The sequence below is a fragment of the Lepisma saccharinum genome, chromosome 6 (genome assembly GCF_977018435.1).
Source record: "Lepisma saccharinum chromosome 6, izLepSacc3.1, whole genome shotgun sequence".
Classification (NCBI taxonomy): domain Eukaryota; kingdom Metazoa; phylum Arthropoda; class Insecta; order Zygentoma; family Lepismatidae; genus Lepisma; species Lepisma saccharinum.
The window spans coordinates 52977694-53002058 of record NC_139234.1 but is presented as its reverse complement, the minus strand read 5'-3'; the positions used below and the strand labels follow the sequence as shown (position 1 = coordinate 53002058).

General features: G+C 39.8%; 1 protein-coding gene across 2 annotated transcripts in view; it reads left to right on the top strand.

Moving 5' to 3' along the window:
* LOC145988754 (tRNA (34-2'-O)-methyltransferase regulator WDR6) overlaps nucleotides 1-24365 on the top strand; it is a 64222-nt gene that overhangs the window by 5128 nt on the left and 34729 nt on the right. For both annotated transcript variants that reach the window (XM_083123914.1, XM_083123913.1), the window contains exons 2-8: nucleotides 2481-2583; nucleotides 6544-6715; nucleotides 8928-9095; nucleotides 11544-11682; nucleotides 16053-16280; nucleotides 19658-19768; nucleotides 21016-21367. In XM_083123914.1, coding sequence (XP_082980040.1) covers nucleotides 2490-2583; nucleotides 6544-6715; nucleotides 8928-9095; nucleotides 11544-11682; nucleotides 16053-16280; nucleotides 19658-19768; nucleotides 21016-21367 — 1264 coding nt within the window. In that variant the 5' untranslated portion in view covers nucleotides 2481-2489. The remainder of the gene's footprint in view (nucleotides 1-2480; nucleotides 2584-6543; nucleotides 6716-8927; nucleotides 9096-11543; nucleotides 11683-16052; nucleotides 16281-19657; nucleotides 19769-21015; nucleotides 21368-24365) is intronic.

The window sequence follows — 24365 nt, the reverse complement described above, 5'->3', positions numbered from 1 at the left end:
AAAAAAAATATATTGACAACTAATGTATCAGTGTTGGCAATATTTGTACTATAAAAGATTGGAAATGTTACATAGAGCAAGTCATTGCATACAACAGGAAACAAATTAATGTAAGATATTGAAATTAAGTAAAACTCAAATTTAATTTTTAGATTTGGCTAACTACACTTACTTCAAGAGAAGAACAATACATTTTCAAGTAAAACTAATGTACCTCCAAAGCTATAAGTTAGACCTTGATACTATTTAGTACTTGTATTACAATGAAATTATACATTCAACTACAAAGCAGGGTTGGCATTTTACAATATTTCCTAAAAAATCCCACTTTTTGACTGTTTTTTTTTTCCGAGGTGGGTCTATCTGGAAAAACCCACATGGGGAAAACTGGGCTGGGCCAACCCTGATTTAAAGCAATAATTTTATAACATTTTCTGAAAAAGAAAAAAAAGAACACCTTTTGGCTGGGTTTTTTGGTGGGTTTTAAAACCCACATGAGGAGAACTGGACTGGGCCCACTGAGGCACCTCTGTTACCTGCTACAAAGTACTGCGACAATCTCAAACCAGATTCATAAGTAAATTCAATAATTCTGGATTAGTGCATTACAAATAATTCATCACTTACAAAAACTGGGTATGATTAAGCTGACTTTTTACAGGGTTCCATATCAAGAATTTGATTATTACATTGTGATGTGAAGGAACTTATCCAAAACCAATATAGTAGGCAATACCTCCTTTCCATATGCATAAATACAGATTTCCACACTCGAAAGACTTTAGAACAGTGGCGTGCCCAGGATTTTCGAAAGGGAGGGGTTATGTACACTTTCTCTGGTAGTCAGTCTTCATTTTGCCATCTTTTCCTACCTTTGACGTTCTTTTTTTAGGAATACTGGGCCAAAGGGGGGGGGGTTATAACCCCCACCAACCCCCCCCTCCCTTGGGCACACCACTGCTTTAGAATAATGTATCTAAACACCAAGAAATAGAAATAACATAAAATCAATCAAAGGGGGATGGTTATACACAGTCGAGTCACATTATTATGACCACCAGCTAATATCCTGAGTAACCACCGTGTGCAGCACAGACAGCAACCAGACGGCCTGGGAGTGACTCAAGAGAGTGCTGCTAGGCTGTCAGGTATCTGGAGCCATGCTGCCTGCAGTGCACCTTACAGCTGATGGAGGTGCTTGACAGAAGATCTATAGAGGGAAAATGATGGTCTAAGTGGTCCCACAGATGCAATATTGGGTTCAATTCCAGGGAATTAGGGGGTGAGGGAAGTACTTGAAAGTCTTGGTAGTGCTCTTCAAGGCATTGTCGGACTTTCTATCTGCGAGACATGTCACATTGACTTGCTGGAAGATCCCATCTGCCTCAGGAAAGACAATCAGCATGTATGGGTGCACATGATGTGCAAGGATAGATTCATGACCAAATTGGGTTCGAATCCTGGCCTGGGCATGGATATTTGTGAGTGTCCATTCATCAATTTCGTCATATCATCACATGCAAATTAGCCAAAAGTGGCACAAAAAGCAAAGTAAAATAAAGCAAATCAAATCACGACCAAATCGGTTGAGAGCGCCTTCCATTTGAATGAGTGGTCCCAGAGAATGCCACGAAAACATTCTCCAGACGGTAACGCTGTCGCCACCAGCTTGTGTTCTTCCAGCAATTGTTGCAGGGTGTTTGTTCTTCGCTGTTTCTCATCTGACACGCGAACGTCCGTCCGTTCGATGAGGCAGAAAGTAGACTCGGCAGAAAAGGCAAACCTTCACCAATCACCAGAGGTCCAATTCCGATACTGCCATGTAATTTGAAGCCTTTCCCATGCATGCACCTTTGTTAGCATAGGTGCAGTGACAATCAGTTTGTTTCGGAGCCCCATACACAGCATGGTTTGCTGAACTGTCATTTTAGACACATGTCTGGTAGCCCCCTGATTCATTTTGATCGTGAGATGCTCCATTGTAGTATATTCGTGGGGTTTCGTGCACCTTCATAGCCGATGTTCACCTCTCACATCAAGGGCACGTGGTGTTCCACAGTTTCCATGTCAGTTATTCACAATGGTGCAATTTGTCCACTCATGATACACTTTCCCCACAGCAGCACACAAACAGTTCACCAACTGCGTTGTTTCAGAAATACTGCCACCCTTGCCCCAAAAGTTGATAATCATCCCTTTTTGCAACTTGAATAAATCACCTCTTTTACCAATGACAGCAATGAGTGATATGGGTGCAGACAGCCTATTGCTTGCCTTATATACCCACCATGCCTGCTCACAACATGTGACATATTTCATGGGCTACATGCTGCTGATGTCAAATGTAGGAGTTGGTCATAATAATGTGACTTGACTGTGTATATGAGATGCACAACTTGACTGAGTCTTCTATAAATTCTGAACTTGTTTGAAGTTACTTTAGTTAGTACTTGTTTGATAGATTTTAACAATACTTGCAGGAATGCAAAATGGTGGAGACCAAGATTGTGCCAACATTTTCTTCCTCAGTGCTGAGAACAGACATTCATGCAGTGAAATTCTTCGGAAAATTTGTTTTTGCAGGTAAGTGGATTCAATTGGAATGTCTTATGCACCATTAGATGAAAATTTTTACAAGCATGCACATGAGTGAAATATTATTTTTATTATTGTATTATTATTAATTTTCCTACCGTTTTGGATCCTTTCCTTCCTTTTCTCTGTATATATATACTGAATATGTGAAAAATTTTAATGTAACTCGTACACTGAAGTGGAGTGCCCAATTAAATGCATTGCACTGGAAGATCACCGTTAGGTGGCAGCAAAAGTCAGCTTTCACCACACCACAGTGGCTGTCGCTACACCAGCCCCACACGGAGAGAAAGGGTTAGACCTTGTGTGGGAGGTGAAACGTGAAACGTCGACCGGAACGGGTGACGTAGTCACCTTTTGTTGACTGACTCTCATCAGGTTGCGCCGATGGTGGTTGGTTGTTGGGGGGTGCGTTGGTGTGTCTGAGTGATCCTTGGTTGGTGGGATATCCTCCATCCAGGTGTAGGCTGGTTTGACCCGGTCGATGCTGACGCGGGTCTCACGACCGTTGAGATGCAGGGTAAAGGTCTTGCCGTTTTTGCTGAGAGCTTGGTGTGGTCCAGAATACGGTGATTGGAGGCTGCCTCGTACGGAGTCGTCATGGAGAAAGACGCGGGTGCTGGTTGCCAGGTTCTTGAAGATGAAGGTGTTGGGTTGATTGTGATGGGAACCGGGTTGTGGTAGCAGGCGAGCCATGTGTTGCCGGAGTCTGGGAACAAGGTCAGAAGGGTTTTTCATCCGGATGGCTGTTGGTGGCACGATGAGCTCTCCTGGGAGTCGGAGAGGTTCGTCGTACACCAGTTCGGCAGGCGATGCTGCGAGGTCATCTTTGATGGCTCGGTGAAAGTGCTCGACCATGCCATTGACACATGGGTGGTAGCTGGTGGTGTGATGGCGCTCGGAGCCGATGGTCCGTCTTAGTTCGCGGAAGAGTTCAGATTCAAATTGCCGCCCTTGATCTGTGGTGATGCAGGCGGGGAACCTTATCGAGAGATCCAGCACGATGTGAAGGCAATCGCGACGTCCGTCGCGGTGATGCATTTCAAGGAGTAGGATTTGGGCCAATGGGTGAAATAGTCCACGTCTGTGAGGCAATACTTGTAGGGTTCCGCTGGTGGGAGAGGCCCGATCAGATCAATGTGCACGTGCTGAAACCTTGCAGACGGGGGAACGAAGTTGTCCAATGGCGTGTGAATGTGTCGGGGAAACTTTAGTCCACTGGCAGTCTTGGCATGATTGGTCCCAAGCGTGACAGTCTTGCTGGACTCTGGGCCAGACGAAATGCGACGTGATTAAGCACGCGGAGCCGTGGCTGGTCGTTTGAAGTCCTGTAGGTGTGCGATGCGGTCGGGAAGCGGTCGTGTGCAGGCAGGGGAGACTTTGTACCCAAGGAACGTGACGGAGGGATTCCAGTCGCACACTTCTGGGTCTTAATCAGGATGCCGTGGTCCAAGAGGCATCCGAAAAGGGCACGGACATGCTCGCGCTGTTCCTCGTGGTTGCATGAGGAGACGAGTATGTCGTCGATGAATGGAAAGCAGAAATCAAGTCCTGAGAGCACTTCGTCGATGAAATGCTGGAATGTCTGCATGGCTTTGTGTAGTCCAAATGTTATGTATGGGAACTCGAATAACCCGAAGGGCGTGGTGATCGCTGTCTTCGGAATGTCATCTGGGTTGACGGGAATCTCTGTGTATGCCTTGACAAGGTCGATGATCGAGAAGGTGGTTGCTGAAATCACGGATGTGCCTCACTGTATAAAGGTCTGGAATTGTCCGGGCATTGACAGCTCGGTAGTCCCTGCACGGTCTCCAGCCCTCCATTTTCTTGGGTGCAGTGGTGAAGACCAGGGGCTCTTGGAGCAACATGCGGTGCCTTCGCGCAACATGGAGTCGAATTTGGCCTTGGATATTTGTAAGCGATCTGGAACGAGGTCAGCCGGACACTGGTGGGAGGTGGGGGGGGGGGGTATGGTCTGGATGTAGTACACCATGGAGTGACGCACTTCTTGCAGTGTGCTGGCGAGGACATCGCTGTTTTGAAAGAATCGTCTGGCAAGGCCTTGATGATGGGTTGCATGGTGTTCGTTGGCTGGCAGGGAGCCGAGAGTCCCATCCGTCCGTCGAGCAGGCGCTTGTTGCAACAATCTGTTAGCAGCTCGAAGTGGTCCAGGAAGTCCGATCCGATGATGGGCATGGAAATGTCCGCAACGACGAAACACCATGAAAACTCACGACGCAGGCCGAGTTTGAGGCAGAGGGGCAGAATTCTGTACATCTTCATTGTCGAGTCGTGTGCAGCACTGAGCACGTAGTCAGTCAGATGGCATTGGTCCGGGAGCAAACGTCTCGGGGAAACAACAAATATCCGAGCCTGTGTCGACGTGGAAGTGGTGGAGACGTGGTGGCTATAGCGGTCGGTCATGTGCAGGCGGCTTCTACCAGGCTACCAGCCGTTTGCCATGACTAGCGGCTGCCGTTGGTGTTTGTTGTCGTGGGTGCGTAGGTGCATAGGTCGTTGCACCTCTGAGCCTGGTCGCCGAAGCGGTGGTGATACCAACATATTTCCTCATCTCTTCCTCTTGACGGTGATCTGCAGCCATAGCGGCGTGGGCTGGTATGGTCACGTGATTGCAAGCGGCCGCAGAAATGTGCGAAAGTCGCTTTGCAGGGATGGAACTTGCGCTGGAGAAGCCGAACCGTGTTGGAGGTAGGCGTGAGTGGCATCGCGGTCATGCAGATAGCCGGCGGGTTGGGTGAAGTGGACGGTGCGGTGATGTTGCTTGTAGCAGGGGTGAGCATGGAGGGGCTCACCTCCACGATGGGGTCCACGAGTGAGGCAAGTTGGTCCAGCGGGAGTTCTGAAGACTGCACCTGCAGAATTGCTTGGACTTGCGTGGTCAGGCATTGGAGCCACAACGTATGCAGCAAGTCGTCATGCATGGAAGTGGTGCCTGTGACTGACTGGAGGTGGCGTAGGAACTGGGAAGGTTTGCGGGTGCCCATTTCTTCTTCCATGAGGATCTGCTGCAATCGTTGATTTTCAGACAGGGAAAATCTTCATGTGAGTTCCATCTGCAGCCAGGTTAAAGGGTCGGTCGCCGGTGATGTACGTATAATGTCTCTCACTTCGAATGCATACCGACCTTCTAACTGTCCCACGACATATGCGTACTTCGTGTCTTCCCGGGTGATGTGGGCGATGGTGAACTGGGCCTCCACCTGCGAAAACCACAATTCCATGTCCTCGGGCTAGAATGGGGGGAGCTTCACACTCACTCGATGTACAGAGTCCTCTTGCGGTAGTACCGCGTGTGGTGCTGGAGTCCTCTGTTGAAGTGCTTGCTGTCTGAGTTGCTCGTTTTCCCACCTGAGTTGGTTGAGCTGCGCTTGAAGTTCCTCTGTCATTGCAGTGTATTTGGTGCATCCAGAACAAACAAAGGGGGTTTGGGCACGTCGTTTCATGGCACGTTGTTCAAACCGGCCGGAATGGTACACCAAAGGGGGGCCATGCGCAATTCATGCTCCAAAAAAAAGATCACGTTGGGGTCACCAGTTTGGTGTAAAATCACCAAATAAAAATGGAAGAATGTTATCTTACCTCCTGGTTTATTCTGGATGATCACTACTTACACGCACTATTACACCACAAACAGTCAGTAATATAGAAGGAGGCCTCTCCCGTCGTTGTGTATGCTATGCCTTGAATCTCACTGTCCTTTTGTGTTCTGTGTCTTTCTCCCTGCTTTCACGGGTCAATCACCTCGTGTCTGGTGAGGCGGAAGGAGTTTCTGCTCCCTCAGTTACGTGGCAGCAAAAGTCAGCAGCTTTTGCCACACCACAGTGGCTGTTGCTGCAAACCTAAAAATACATTTCCTAGTCATATGATAAACAACATTTTCCTAGCTGTAATCTGTGAACTATTGTCTGTTTCTAATTATCATTTCAGGTGTTGGAGGAGAACTTCATGTTTTCGATGCCATGACAGCTGCAGTTGTTACAAAGGAAATCTTGTTCCCTGGTCAAAAGATACATGGTTTCAGCTCAGCACAAGGTGACCGGATTATTATACGTGGTGGGAGGATGTGCAGTATAGTCCAATGGAAGGAATGTGAAAGGAGGTAAATTATGCTTTGCCATGATTAGTTGGCATGGGAAGATTGTTCTTTTTGACTAATGTACGTACAGATTACAGTGTTGGTGGTGTGATATAAGGTGAACAATTGAAGGAAGATCTGTACTTTATTTGTAACATGTTTTCCAAGAGAAGCAAGGCAAACTGCCACCCCATTGGAGTAGTGGTAACATCGTAGCCCTGTAATTAAGAGGTCTCAGGTTCAATACCTGGTAGACACACACAGTGGATCCCACTTTAAACTGTAGGTCCAGTCCCAATTAGTCTATCTGTGTATAAAGTAGACTTGAAAAACAATCTGAAGTGAAGTAAGAAAAGTGAGCATTTATTTGTAATCTCAGCTGAAAACCTGTGCATACATCATTTACCATTATTTGTTTTTTACATAATTTTACAATATTCAACTGTCTCTTGTCACGGAAGGTCAGTATTGTGTTAACAGGCCCTAGGTTTTCCATCATCATTATAATAATTATACTGAGGGAGATAGAAAAGTGACGTAATATAATAAGTAAATGTCAACCTCTGCTGTGATGTGATGTTACATGCTACTATGTTGGGGATCCTAAGTTCTAGTACTATCCAACGAGGATGGTGGCAGTGGCCACCGAAATTAATAGAGAATAATGTAAAACAGCTTCGCGGAAACGTGAGTACCTTAAATATCTATTACCGCATCTCTCATTCCCATAGTATGAATTCTAATTCTAGTTGAGCACTGATGGTTTTCCTTGTTTGTTCCTTCACCTGTCCCATAAATTCAGTATAATTATTATTCACTGCAATTAATATAGAGAGGTAGAAAAACAATACAAAATAACTCACCATACAAATTTCTTTTCTCCCATGTCCAGCATCTCAACTGAGGTTTTTTTTTTTGTAGTTTTACCCTCAGACACTCCAGGCCAATACTCATATCTTACATGAAAAATGAACATGGTACTATCTATCACTTCCTTGTCTTTTTCCTTGTAGTATCCTCTTGTGTTATATTCAGGCCTGAATTTCTATGTGGAGACCTGTTACTAGCAACACTGTGAGCCTGCCTACATAAAGTTTCAGTTATAACATTTAGTCCAAGTTATATTGTTAGCATATTATCATAACATTTCATAACATATCTTGTTATTTTCATTTTGGAGTACTTTTCAAAATAAACTTTTTTTCCAATCGTGGCCCAGGCATGTAGCTTCCCATGGACCTTTTTTTTATATTTCAACAGTATGCAATAAAATTATTATTCATTATTGATGAAAACCATTATTCAGTAAAGATTTAAGTGATTCAGATAGAAGATAAGAAGCTATGTCTTGGGCTTTTATGACAGTAAATGACTAAATTTTCTTGGGATATATAACAGAATTGTCCCTCGCCATGGCCGTGCAGTCTAAGGCATCACACTTTGGGCTCCGGCTACGTGACGCGTGCAGGATTGAGTCTCCTGGGGAAAGTGTAACAACTTTTCCTGAGATTGCGGCTTGTGTATGGGACTGGTGGACACCCACCATTGGGAGGAAATTGAGAAGCTACGAGTGAGTAGCGTATCCCGGTCATGGAAACCTATTGGGGCTTCATCGTGCTGACCACTCGTCATCCCGTAACTGGTCGGATGATCTCCCACCTCGGCAGGTGGGAGTGAGGCAGGCAGTCAGTAGGTTGGCCCTGCCCCTCACGGGCTGTTACATCATCGGTTATTTTTATATAACAGGATTATGAAGCTACAGATACTGTGTCATCAAATATGCTGTAGGCACTTGCAAGTAAATAGACTCTCGGCAGAAATTTTGGGTGTGATCTGGATTCAGCCTGGCGAGTGAGAGTTCATGGAGAGCACAAATATAGAAGACACAGCAGGCTGACCACCTGCAACGCAATACTCCCACATAAAAAAAGTATAATCTTCAGTCTCTTAAGACAAGACATGCAACTCTCATAAGCTATGCAGAATCCACCAAAGAAAGGAAACACTATTAACATATAGCACAAAGTTCATGTGATTGTTCTGTTTTTTATTTGTAACACCATTTTGAATATATTCCAGCATTTGCTACTAGTTGTGCATTTATTCCCAGCAAGTTAGTAGTTGCATTTGGAGTACAGTAGATTGCATCTTATGCTTCTTGTGTAATAAGTGTATCAGAGCTACATTTTAAATTGTTCTTACACCATTGAACTTAATATTTATTATTTTCCTGCAGGTTGATAATTGAATCGGTATGGTCATGTGGAGATTGGATTATGGATGTGTCGTGGACGTGTAATGATGATGAATTTCTAATTGCAACTGCTCATAATATGATTGCAAAATTTAATTGGAAGACCAAGAAGAAAGTTAAAGTTGTTTCATGTGAAGTTAAATGTGTAGTGTATCCTTTTTCAATCCAATTCAAAGAACGGTCAAGAAAAAGTTAAGAAATTATGCTTTTGGCCAATAATTTTTGCTATTTTTTACAGTGTAGTGAATTTACATTGTTATATACCTGTATTGGGATTTGATAAAATTGAATATTTGAAAATCTGAAATTTTATTGAGTTTGGTTAAGATTTGCGTGAAGTAAAGATATTAAAATAAAGCAATGTGGCCATTCCCCATCTAGGATGAAGTCTGAATCATTAATTTTTACATTTCATTAACAATTAAAGTCTAAATCTCTTGTTAAAGTACAGATTCAGTTTTCATCATAACCGGCCTTGTGGTAGAGATTTTTCATTGAATAAATATACAGTGCGTTCAATTTAAAAGCGGTATGGAGAACAAATATACAAGTAAGATTTTTAAAGCAAATGTTGAAAATAATGACCTTGTTCTTGAATACACATGTTAACACGTTTTTCCATATTTCTTGCAACATTATGGAGGACATCTACAGTTATACTCCTAATTTCCTCAGTGATGGGGTGCCTCAGCTCTTCTAAGGTGCGTGGATTCTGCCTGTATACTTTTCGCTTCAAAACCCCCCACAAGAAGTAGTCCGGACTTGAAAGATCTGGGGATCTGGCAGGCTACAGTTTCTTTGAAATAATCCTGAGTCCAAAGAAATCTCTTAACATAACCATAGTCTCATTGGAAGTATGCGGAGTTGCAACGTCATGCTGAAACCAGCTCTGACGTTCCTCTGGTTCCAACATTGCAACAAACTGCATTATAATGTTTTGGTAAATTTCACTATCTATTGTGTTTTTTAAAAAAATGGGCCCTACCACTCACCGCCTGGATATGGCACACCAGACACCAACTTTCTGAGGGTGGAGGGGGGAGTCCACGAAAAGATGGGGATTTTCAGAGCTCCATGTTCGATAATTTTCTAAAGACAAGTAACCATTCAGGTGAAACCATGCTTCATCGGAAAAGAACACGTAGTCCAACACAGTGATGTCATTCCCAATGAAGTCCAACCATTGACAGTAGTGTACAAGATTAGGGTAGTCAATTTGCTTTAATTCTTGAAAAACTTGAATTTGATATGGATATAATTTCGACATTTTCCTCACTGCTGTATGGGCTGATCCTACAGACATTTGCGTCTCCTGGCTTAGGCGTCATAAAGGTTTGTGGGGAGATCTTGTCATTATTTCATTAACATTAGTCACTGCCTCTTGTGTTAGTACAGTCCTCCTACGTCGGTGTTTCACGTTACATACAGACCCTGTCTCACGGACATCAACATAACATAACGGACATTAACATAACATAACGGACGACAACAACAAAAACAAGACTCAAATATACGTTACATACCGCTTTTAAATTGAATGCACTGTATATATTTTCATAATTTCCAACTATATCTAAGTAGGGAGCAAATAAAGGGGGAAGAAAGGTCAAGAAAAAGGAAAGAATTTTGGATTTGTTATTTTGGTAGATACTCTGCAGTGGGAGCAGTGAAAAGCCATAAAACGGTGGCAATGGGACTCAAGAGGCTGATTGGGCAGGCCCTTACCCTCAGAGGACTGTTGTGTAATGGAAGTTAAGCCATGGCTGCAAAAAGGTTTAAGTGTGTCTAAAGTAACTAACAATTGAAAAATAGGCAAAGATAAAAATAGGGTCTCATCAAAGTTAAATCCTTGATAGTCAGAATATCTACTACTGTAATTTAGTCACAAAATGCAGTTTTTTCACACCAGTTTTGTGGAAAATAAAGAAAATAGTGCTTATTTTGCTTAAGTTCCAGGCTGATGTAACTCTTATGAAAGTGTGGCCTTTTAGTGTACCCCGCAGTTCACCTGGATTCTAAAAGGATTGACCTTTATTGGTTATTAAATTTGAATTGACACTAATACTGCTGGTACATCTATCCATCTCCGTATGGATGGGCCGATATGAAAAATTGGCCAATGCCGATAAAGCACCGATATAAAATTTACTGATACCGATAACCGATATTTTACCAATCTGATATAAAATTCTAATTGGTACCTTGGCCTACCAATTGAACCAAGCTTTTGCAAGGTGCAAGAAGCTGTGGATTAAGACATTTATTTTGTATAAAAATTACACAATGGAGTTTACATGTTTGTATTATCCATAAAAATTATAACAAAATGGCACAACATTGCACAAAATTATAAGATATAGATATATCTGATTGGTAAAATTATCGGCAATTTTACCATTACACTGATATACCTATTTGGCCAATACAGATAGATACCTATTTATCTGTCCCATCTCTAATGTCTAGAAAGAAATATTTTTTGAAGTTTTCTCCTTACTGGCATTTAATTGTACATTATCTCATAATTTATGTATGTAATGCATACATGTACGCTCTTCCTGGTAATCACTAAATTTTTATCCTTAACAAGCAATTTAGATTTTGTTTGCTGCTTGTAGGAAACTCTTTAGAAGATTTTGTAGCTTTTTCTGGGACAGCGTTTCATGACATTTTGATTTGGAGCTCAACAAATGATGGAGAAGTGTGTCCACTTCTGCACAGGCTGAAAGGTCACATGGTAAGTCCCTGTGCATCATGACATCTTGTATGTTCTACAGAAACAGTTCCAAAATGTTGGAAGAAGCATTAGTTCAATAACTTGTAAGTAAACTTTTTACTTCTGGGTGTGATTTATCTCGCTTAATGTTTCCTGGTTCTTATTCACACCACTGTAGTAAGATAGGCTAGTGGTTGATGCCATAGCAATAAAATTTCATTAGTGGTCTCAGGGTACCAATCCTGGCCACAATTGTTCACTATATATTGAGAGATACATTGTTCTTCTACATCTCTTGTCAACTTCACTAAAATTAAACCAGTAAATCTGTTTTTCTTGCCCAAAAGTCAACCTCACTTCCATGTAATACATCCCTGCAATGTTGCAGGGTAACTATGCTCTGTCATCTGGACCCACAGCCAGTATAAACCTCTGTGGATGTTTGTGTTCGTGATTGTTCTTTAATCAATTTCATTTTATCAATTTTCATCCCCATCTTCAAGATTAGCTGAATGTGGCAGAAAAATGAAGTAAAATAAAAATCAATCATTTTAATTTGGTTGAATTATAGACAATAAGAGATTATTCCCAATACCAATGACTGTATTGAGAACTACAGCAATTAGCCTTGCATTTGATGCACAGTCATGGACACATTTGCATTATAACAATTACTTCTCCTAATGGGATGAGTACAACCCAAAAATGTCTTGTGACTGTACAATATTAAAGAATGAACTCTTGAAAAGATTGGATTTATAGAACTGACAAGCTAAGAACAAAGGTCATATCTTTCTGCCCGTACAGAATTAATGAACATCACAACATTACAATAATTTGGTATTGGTTTTCCAGATGGCACAGTTGCAATATTGTCTTGTAATTGAGCAATCTCAGGTTGTGGGATATATTGCAGTGGTTCAGATTCCACTCTAAATGCCATCAGCTTCTTAGCCAAGTGTATTCAGTATTTGACTCCGTCTCGCAAGCAAAGATTCTGGGTCCAATTTTCACATTCAGTCCTTTATCAGTTTCCTAAAGAGGTAGGAAAGCAAAGTAAAATAAGATTTTTTTTGTAAAAAATGTAGACGAAGTCCCATGGTTGGAAGTAAATTTGGTAGTTTTCTTGTCTTTATGAATGTGAGTTGTGATTTTGGGAATACATGACGACAACTTCCCAGTGAGATGACTTACTTTTTCAGTTGAATTAAAGGCAAGACATTCTTTTTATATTTTTTACCAACCTGGTAATAACTATTATTGTACTGGCAAAGTAACCCAGTTACGGTAACATTGCCTTCTTGTTTGAAGGCTAGGTTTTCATATGTTATGTTATGAAGCCATCTTAGTTTACAGTTCATTAATTTAGATTTTTTTTAGTACAGTAAATGAGATACCATGTCATCTTTTCATAAAAGTAATTACAGTCGTTATGTCTTCAATAAAATAGGTTTGATAACACAGGGCCGCAAATTAAATTCAATTTAATGTTGTTTTTTGTTTAATAGGTGAACTTTATTATTTGTGCCATGCTGATCACGAATATGAAATTCGTTTTTCTCTATCACGCAAGGTTTTCTTACAAATATAAATTCCAAAATTTGGGCTTTGTCCAATATTGCATACTGTTTTATTATAATTTTTCTTTTCTTCAATCAGAATAAGTAGCTTATCACACTAAACGCATCAACATGTTTATTTTAAAATGAATATAGACAGACACAAAGGACACATATAATATAGAAAACGACATATAGCAAGCACTATATAATATACACACAAGAAAATAATTACACAATACATATTTTTCAATTCTGTTAAGCACGTTTTCTTCTGTAAGCTTTTCTAACGTTCTTGTGATTTTCTTCTGGCGTTTCTCTGTACAATGCCCAACAGTAGCCAGCCATCATGCTAACACATCCAATGTCCTTGATACCTTTTCTCCATATCCCTCATGTCCTGCTGGAACCGTTCGCCTTGTTCCTCACTTAATTCACCGAGATTTTGTGGAAAGTTATCAAGGTGTGAATGCAAAAAATGTAAATTTGAGATCCATGGTGCAAACCAGCTCTTGAAATTTAAGTAACATATTCTCAACAACTTCTCTGTAATCAGGACTTTTGTGGTTCCCCAAGAAGTTCAGCACTACACTCTTAAACGCTATCCAAGCATCTCTTTCAGCTAGTCATTGTTTCCTCGAAGTCTTTATCATTCATTAATTTCCTAATGTCTGGTCCAACAAAAACACCTTCTTTCACTTTGCCGTACGACAGGGATAGAATTTGTTGCATATGAACTGGAAACATTGTCCTTCCTTGTTAAGTGCCTTCACAAATTGTTTAATCAGCCCTAATTTGATATGAAGAGGGGGAAGTACAACTTTCTCAGGACTGACTAAATGTTGTTGTACGATGTTCTTTAAACCCGGGTTCAACGTTTTCCGTATTGGCCATTCTTTTCTTTCCCAGTGGTAATATGGTGCTCTGCTATCCCACTCACAGATGTAACATGGCATTTTCGTATGTCCACATTGGAGTCCAAGAAAAATGCTCAAAACTTTAAGATCACCACACACCAACCAACCATGGTCTTCATATTTAATTTTATTAATAACAAGTTGCATATTGCTGTAGGTTTCTTTTAGTGACACAGAATGAGCAATATTACATATTCCATTATGTAACAGAACAAATTTTAAACTTGTTTTATTCGAGTCAATGAATAGCCTCCAATGAGTCCAAAGACAAGGAAAATATAACTTAGTCTGCAAACCGGACACATCACAACAAAACACGAGAGAATCTTGTTTCGAGAAATAAGGCACAAACTATTTTTCTCGGTGTCTGTACCAGGAAAATGTTGTTCCACGAGCCAGCAAGTTCTTTTCGTTAAGTCTGGAACCAAGAAGCTCAGCTGATTCTTTAGATAAATTTAGGTCTCTAACTAAATCATTGAGTTCGCTTTGAGTGAATGGTATAGGGTCACGAGATCCGTGAGGGGGGTCATAAATGTCATCTTCCATTTCACTTCCTTCCACTGAATCACTTAGTGAACCAGGATCACTTACACACTCAAGACTTGATGGAGGTGTCGGTACAGGCAAGTCTGGACCATTCAACACAGGTCTCATTGCAGAGGGAATATTGGGATACACTATCCTCTTCTTGTTTCTAATATTTCGACCTACAATTTCACAGGAACAGAAGTAACAATCATTGCTGTGATCCTGAGGCTCCCTCCACACCATAGGTATTGCAAATGGCATAGATGGCCGCTTTCCCGTGCTACAGTTTTGTAAAGATTCCACACATGATCTACATACCTTGTGTGGGGCCCACGGTTTATCTTGATCTCCTAGTTTTATTTTAAAATATGCGTAATATATGCTCTTCTTACAAAATCTGTAATTTCCTGTCTCTGTACGAGGGGAACAAATTCACCGTAGATGTAGCAAAACATATCTGGGCTATTCAGACAACCACGAGATGCCATGGCCACACCATGCAAATTAGGACTTTTGAGAGTTACATATAAAATTAATTTCAAATGATATATCAATGTTTTATATAGTATTATTTTCAGCATTTAGGCAATAAACATATTAATTAATTTAAATAAAACAAAACTTCTCTGTATTTAAAGCTTGTTCGTCTTTATTACTTGTTGAATAATTTTGAAACGTACCAGTGACATCTAGCGACAGTCACTTCAATTGGACTGAAACGTGCATACCACAACCCACATATAAAAATCGTGAATTGCAAAAAATTCTTGCGTGATGTGAGAAAACTAATGCCAAGTTTCAGCATCAGCAAGTTCAAATGCATGTAAAACACCCAAAATTATAAAAACAACACAACCCATACAGCCCTGTGTAATCAGTTCCACTTTCAAAATGCTAATTAATGAATTGCATTGGTCAGGAATTAGTTAGTATTTGGTCAGTTAAGTAATTAATTTTGGCTCTTTGAGTAGTTCCCATTCTTGCTTATCTGAAAATGAATTATAACTTTTTCTTTGTCATTTTAGTGCTGGTGACAACAAAAACTGGTAACAGTGGGGAACGCATTATTTTTTTAATTTAGTATGTAATGTGTGGTGACTCAGCAGATTGACTCCTAGAATCATGCCTTATCCTCGATGGTCCCATTTCCAAGTCCTGGTGTTGGCATGGGTCTTCCTTTCTAAGTGTCTTTTATAGTAACATGTTATTATCACTCATCCTGATCATTAGAGTTAACCTAAAGAGGCAGAAATGCAATGCAATGTAATACTCCTTCACAGAAACCTGCTAGTCATTCTGTTAACACTCAACTTCGTACAATAAGTAATGAAAATGGAACGATTTAACTTCATTTTTTCCGCAGGTTAATTTTTCCTTCTTTTCCCAGGGTACGGTTTTCTCAGTATTCTACAATTCAGATCTTCAGCTTATATCCTCAGTGTCTGATGACAGGAGTGTGAGAGTGTGGAAAGTGGAATTTAAAACCTCTAGTGTGGGTCCTTCAAACGTCCAGTGGAAAGAAGCTGAGATTCAGCTGATTCATTCACTGTACGCTCATTTGTCAAGAGTGTGGAAATGCTTTATTGTTAATGATGCGATAATAAGTCTGGGAGAAGTAAGTTTTATGACATAGAAAGTTATAAGCCTGGTTGAATGTAATTTCTTCATTCTCTGGTTTTGCATAAAGTTATCAAACTATTTTTTTCTACTCATGTCCAGAATTCTCTGAGGCATTTCACATGTGTACTTGCCCTGGCATGATTATGATGTAAAGTATGTAATAAAGTAATTAACTAATAATCACATAGTGCTCTTTTGCTAGCATCAGTGGTAGATCACTCAGTTTGACTAGTATCAATGTATGGTAGAATTAGTAATATAATGTGCATTAAATCAAGGTTTCATAGTTCAAATCCTGGGTAGACCAAGATCCTCCCAAGTGAATTTCATTGTGTGGTCAGTCCATCAAGTCCTAGTGCCAATGTTTTCTGGCTTTCAAAACCACAGTAATTATGCTTTGGTTGATTTTGTTTTGTCCCTCTCATCCATTCATTAATTGCCATTTTCAGCATTTATTTTTCTCTATTTTCCATTCTGATTATTGTATGCCACTTTTTCTACCTCTCTAGTTTAATCATTACGAAGAGGATGAATGTTGCAATCGTTAAGTAAATAATGCGACAAACACACATGCATGCCTTAAGATGCAGTTTTGTTTGTGCGATGGTCTCATACGATGACTGTGTGCAGTTTCTGCATACATACACGTCAAATGGAATTCACCAGAAGTGGTTTCGTTTGTGCATCGAACGCTAGAGTGTGCATGTGTCTGCTGCAACGACTCCTCTGGGAGCAGTCAGCTTGCAGTGACTGCTTGCGTTGCAGTAGGTTCTCGTTCCTTGATTGAGCAACTTGTGTATATTTCTTGGAAGAATGAGTTTCAGCAAAGAGGTTGATTCAAAACTTAGAACTCGTTGCATATCAACAGGAATTATGCGATCCCTCTCACAAAAACTACCAAGATGTGATGCTGAGGGATAATATTTGGGAAAACATAGTGGCCTCACATCTGGAGAATAGAACAGGCGAATAGAAACTGCAGGCAAGCAGTTTAATTAGTGTCCCTGACAGAATTTCCGCAGTCTACGAAAAATATTATTTTAACATAGTTACACATTTTTATATATATTCACAAGCTTTGGCTACATAAAAATCTGGGCCTTGGAATAAATGTTGAACAAGAAAAAGATGAGGTAGACTTATTTTACAACAGTCTGGCAATGTCTGTGAAAAAGTGCCACGGCATTTACAGTCAGACGCAAAACTTAGATCCCTGCAAATAGTAACAGAACTGGGAAATCAAGTCACTAAAGAGAGACTTATTGTGGAAAATATTATGTTTATATCAGAATCCACAAATTAGATTTAAATATTCAGGAAATATTGATAAATGCCATCAATAAAACATTTGTCTCTGTTTGATGATTGTATTCATCCAATTATTAGAACCCACTATGATAGTACTAAATATTGATTATAAACAAGAATTCTTCTTTCTGTTTTTGAAGGTAATTTCTGAATATATTCCTTAATAGCACACAGAACAAGAGGAAATTGATTTATTCTTAAATGAAAAAAATGTGTGGGACTTTGTTTTATCGTCCATGAGATATTTTGTAATTAAGTTGTAATTGTATCCTTCATTTATCCTTTTGTACATCTCATCTGTTCTATTCCTTTTGCCGGTTTCTGTCAACATTCTAATAACATACTCCTTCATTTCTTGTTGTTTTAAAATGTACAAACACGTCTGTCTGTCTCTGGACGTGATCTATTGTAGATATCTCCAGCTGACGCCGTTACATGCGTCTGCTGCATAAATGAAACTTCCCTATCCATGCATCGGTCGCACACAATCACTGCATGCAGTGACTCGCATGCGGCCATCGCACAAACGAAACCGTACCTTTACTCAGAATTTGAACCAGAGGCTCCAACCATTCTATCACTGAAGTTGGCATTCTCACATCAAGTAATCAAAATTAAATACAGGGAGTCCATAAAGTCCTGCAAAAAACTAAAACTCTATAACTTGAAAGCTATTAAGTTTATTAACAAAATATTTTGTGTGTACTTACAGCAAGGTTCAAAGTTTATTTCCTGCTTGTTAGGATCATCGCCAAACCTCCAATTGTGCACCATTCACGTCCAAACACTGTCGCAGTCTTTTTGTGAAACCGAGAATTGCATGCTGACGGTGCTGTCCTGGGATATTCAGAATCAGATCTCTTATTTTTTTCTTTTAGGTCATCTAGATTAGCTGGTTTCTGTGAAGACACCTCGGTCTTTACATGTCCCCACAACCAATAATCGCAAAGTGTCAAGTCTGGATCTTGCAGGCCAAGGTGTGGGCCCTCTTCGGCCAATCCATGTACCTTGAAATTGTTTGTTAACAAACTGCCGAACTTCAAGGGCAAAATGCGGCGGCACCCCATCTTGTTGCATGTGGACGTCATTGATGATGCCTAACCTATTAAGTTCTGGAAGAGGGAATGTCTGTAGCATGTTCAGATAGTTGTTGCCATTTACCGTGTCTTCCTCGAAGAAAAATGGACCAATGATGTGGTCATTGAAATCGCACACCACACATTCACTTTGGGACTACCCAGAGTTTGCACTTCAAACTCGTGTGGATTTTCAACCCCCCAAATTCGGCAATTGTGCCTGTTCACTTTTCCCGACACATGAAATGTGGCCTCATCTGAGAACAGAATCCGAGACAGAAGGTCACCATCACCTTGTAAACATGTAAGCATTAACCCACAAAGTAAGCATTAACCCACAAAACAACATTCTCATGTCACAGTCTTCGTCTTTCAGATCGTGTACAAATTTTAACTTGAAGGGCCGGGCCTTCACCTTCTTGCGTACGATCTTGTATAATGTTGACTTCAGTATTCCCAGTTCCAGTGATCTTCGTTTCAGCGATTTCATTGGACTCCGATGCACGCTATCCTGCACTGACTGAATCACATCGTCACTCGATCCTGGTCTTCCACTGCTTGGCAAATCTGACACACTTCTCGTTGCCTTGAACTTTTCATACCATCTCTTGATACTTGAATTTGCGGGGGCTGGTTTCCCATATGTTGTCTGGATCTTTCTCTGCACTGAAACACACGATTTTAACTCTGCAAACCACAGAACACACTGTGCCTTTTCCTGGATGGATGCCATCTTAAGTCACATGATCACGTAATTACCAGTGCAAGCGTCACTGAGTAGTGTGGCCAGAACATAACTTTAAACTTCGACCCTTCTCACCCAAAAAGTGTGTATTGTTAAACGCAACAGGTAAAAAAGTTATAGAGTTTTAGTTTTTTGCAGGACTTTATGAACTCCCTGTATATATGTAAAAATGCTGTTTTCTTTCCCATTGCTCAGATAAGTAGAGTTATATTTGTATTTATAATTTTGTGTATGATGTTCCAGGATTCCCATATATGTATTTGGAACAAAGATGGAAGTTTGAGAAGTAAATGGTCGAGTCATCAGGGAGGCTGTGCATGGTGTTTTGATTGCAGTGATGAGTTGAATTTGATGGTAAGTGAACATATATGGGAACAAATATTTTCATTTCTACATTCATTGGGAACATATATAAGTTGCTATAAGGAAGAGCTATCCCCCAATTACCCATTGATAAGTCCTAGAGCTTGGGGATGTTGGAATAACACTTACATTTAACAAGCACTGGTTTTGGGGATGTTTCAATACATTGTTGCTTTTTTAAAAGCCTTGCACAGCTTTAATAATCCGTGAAAAGTTATTGAAGTATGATTTAAACCTTTTTTGTATTGTAGCTTAAATCTATAAGCAAGAGTTTCATGAGGAATGAAATGTTCAATAGAGATTGTATGAAATGTCAATTCCTGGTTTCAATAGGAATTTTTCCCCATTGATTTCTGATTTCCTGTACTTAAACCTAAAAAATTTGCCTTATTATGGTAGACTATTGAATCACAAATGTTAGTCTAGGTTGATTGCAGATGGTAATCAGTTCTCTGCTCATATTAGCTGTTATTCGTTTATTTCTATAAGTAGTGCAAAATTATGCCATTTTCATATTTTGCATTCATGTAAAGCCAATTTTCATATATAAACTGATTCTATACAGTGGATCTCTAAATATGCAGCTTTTCCTAAGACAAAACCCATTTCAGCCATGCAGTTAACTAAACAGGCAATTTAGCTTCCTCGTTGATCATTTGTATTTTATGTTGCATCAGTCCATCATTGGTTCATCCCTACTTCACATAATAAGTTGATAATTTCTAATAAGGCTCGAAGCTTTCCTGGTGATGACTCATGAACTGATTCTCTCAGGCTATTGACCAGGTGAGTTCTTGAAAGCTCTGAAACCTTTCCAGCACTCACCTGGTCGATAGCCTGAGAGAATATGTTCACATGTTCACAGTTTGTAATTGATGTTCTTTCTTATTTGTAGTTGTTGTATGTTACTGTATAGTAGCATTAAGTTTTCTCCTACATATTTGACATTCACGTTCTTGCATGTTGATGACCAGGAATGAAACAGGAAATGCATCACAATAAAATTCCCATGTCTCATGGATTCCTTGAGATTGCATTCTCAAGGAAGAAATTAAATAGATTTATGAAAGAAGAGAAATCTGCAGGAACATGTCAATTTTGTGTTGAATTTTCTATTTTATTCCTGCACATCATCAGGTAAGAATGTGTTCTATTCAACACATGGTATAAGACGATATTTAAGTGAATGTTTTATATTCTTGTGTGAGTTGGTAATTATACAGTTCAATTAATTTCAGGTAACTGGTGGAGGAGATGGGGGAATCAGCATTTGGCCACTTCAACTAGAGAAAATAAATGGAACTGTGTTACCTCCATTACAAGTAAATGTGGCCAATGGAAGCTTAAATGAGCAGGAAAGTGAGGGCCCACCAGTTGAAAACTTCCCTCGGAGAGTTGGCATTTTGGATAATGGATCTTGCATCATGGCTTCTGAACAGGGCCAGGTGTGTTGCTTAAAACCAGGATCCAGTGAATGGAGAGTTGTGCTTCACAATGAGAAATTTGTGAGCTATTTACTTTTGCAGCTGTCCCCATGCAGAAAATTTGTTGCTCTGGCAACAATTCATGGGGATATTATAATCCTTTCAGGTATACATGTCGTGAAGAATGTTGTAATTTTTAAAGTAGTTTTACAGATTGTGCATGAGCAAGTTAAAATGAAAGAAAGCTATGGATAGATGCAGTCTGCATGTATGGAAATAATACATATTCATTATTGAAATTAATGTTAAAGATGAAGATGATTAATACATGAAATTCTCAAAGGGAGAAACACACAGTAATGCTAACCAGAACCTTCATTGGTAAGTCTTAATGTTGAGCACTCAACACACTTGAGTATATGCATTTGTGATTGATTGTCCAGTTTGAACCGAAATATCTGTTTGTGTTAAAATGAAAGATGGAAAAGGATAACATTAACAAGTAATATTCCAAAATTTACTTTCAGCTTTGTGTGTATGAGAAGTAACTTAATGTGACTTTTTTTTAAATTTACAAGATAAATGGAACTGATTAATTGACTGGTGGTATATAAATCTGCAGAAACGTTGGAATTTTAGTAATCTGTGGTTTACTTCTGTTATTTTGTTATTGTCCTTATTACAACAAATATAATATAGTATATTGTTGTTTAATGCATTTCTAAATATGTAATTTGTTTACCTGATACGATACAGTACAGGTTCATCTGGTTATGCATATTCAGGTTCTAAACCAAATGTAGTCCATTTTTAACTGAATCAATGCATTTTTGATTATTTGATCATTAAATTTCATGATAGCACATATTAGTGTATTTCTAATTCACAGTGTTATTTCTTTTTTCTACGATAAGCAAAGAGAATGAAGATTTATGAGTTTTCATTGTCAACTTATTCCAGACTTATTTTACATCTTGGTACAGTCAACTCTCGATTCTAAGACCCCAGATTTAACCAGGGAGGTGCAGTCTGGCATTCGGAAAAGTTCGGAACCATTCGTAAACCTCCACGGATGACGTCAGCCATGGGACATGTCGAAGACGAGCACCAGCAATGGCATTGGAATTCACACTTCTTCCGTGTTTTCGGAAATAAATTTGTTATAAAATCGAATGAATGTTCTAGCATGTGTGTATAAATAAATGTATATTTATAGAGCAGACTATATCTAGTAAACTGTGTCGCTGAAAGTTAACTATCAATAGAATTACATGTAATGAAAAGCGGGAAAGCAGGCTCGGAGGTGGAGCAGAGAGGTTTGTTCAGAATTTTCTATTTGAGTGGTGTAAATTCGTGTTTATGGGGGTGAAAAGTTATACTTAGAGCCAAAATGAACACAAAGTTGTCCTTTTTAAAACATTGTGTTGGGTGTTAGGACGAAGTTGTTGGATAAATCACTGGGACCGAGATATTACAACTTCATGTTTAAAATCCAAAAGTTACTTTTTTAGCACTTTCATCCTGCAGTGTTTGCAGTTTATTTATTTGTTCTTCAGCACATTTTAATTTCTTTTTCAGAGTTTTCAACACACTATCTAGTTGGAGATTGGGCATATTGGGTATATTTCCAGTACTCAAAGTCTCTGAATTATGTGCCATGCAAATTCTTTTGCGAGGAGACGACTCTTCAAGTGTGTCCACTGCTCACTTTCGAATCTGACGTTCATTGGCACGTAAACTTCGATCAATTATGCCATTTGGCTATTGAACACTACTACAATTCACCACACAACCATGCAAATTTAAACATGGTACAGCGTTTCTATTAAGCTGTGGTCTACAGGTAATAATACTCAGCAGTTCTGCTTTTAAGTTCCGTTCGTAATCGGCATACAGAAAATGCAATGAGCACACTGTCGCTGTTTTGGTGTTAACAGGAGCTAATCTCTTCACTTTGAAACCCACATCTTGCACGTAATCGGATCTTTTAGGAACGAAAAATAGCTTACACCCAAGCACGTATCCAGGAATTCCTTTCGGCGAGGTGGGTGAACACCATTTTTTAAGGGGTATTGTATGTTTAAGGCCAGTGGTGGCAATTTGGTTCTAAAACTGGGGGGTTTGCAAGGAAACTACTTTCTCCTGATAGACAAGGCTTAGCATTAAGAGGACATAGTGTGGAGGCAAGAAAATGGGGAGCAACTATCCCCTAAATCGTCTTCTAGAATACAGTTGGATCGCGAAACAATTAATGCACAGTAAAAACCCTTCCGTTCCCAACACATCTAATGTTTCGTCTCCCAATATGGTTAAATGCTTACTTATTTATCTCCAGTGATGCGTCCAAGGAAGGGTTGGTGGGGTCATAGCTCCATTTGAACGTCAAAGACAAGAAAAGATGGCTAAATGAGGACTGACCACCAAAAATAGTATACGTAACCACTTTTCCTTCCGAAAACTCTGGGAACGCCACTCGTTATCTCGGACACATTTTTTGAAATCAAGTCCCCAGAAGTTTTTTTATGATTTCATATTGGAGACTGAAGTAAAGCGCCTTGTACACGATCAAATAAATCATGAACCAGTCCTTGAATTGAACACTTAAAAGGCAATGAAGTCAGAAACAACGCAATTTTTCTCATTGGATCCAAGGTCCAGTCAAAGTATATCTATTTAGGAATGGTTCTAATTAACGCATATTTATCCTCATTGTATTCTAGAATGTTCCGCAGATAGATATTGCCAGTAGTTCGACTCTTCTTATTCAAGAACATTCCCTCTCGCGTCTTCCAGAGATTAGAAATTACAACGAGTCGCCCTACGTGTGGAGCAACCTTTGTTGTGCAGCTTCCAATTACTGACAAGTCTCTACATAGTGCTCAAGTTCACTGCGACAACACTGAAAGCTCAAGTAAAGTTTACTTGCAATATTATCAACAAAAGCGTAATTCTCGGCCTTGCTTTCATAAGTATTTCTCTCCTTAAATTATCGTCACATTATTCAAGAAGATAAAAACCTAATTTTATGTAGTGTAAACTGAAAAATTACCTGAGGGTACTCGAGCCACCTGATCCCCATCTTGGATACGCGCTAGTAACAATAACAGGGTTATAGAACATTCTCAGTCATATTATTGACGAAGCCGAAAGCCTAATTTTATCTA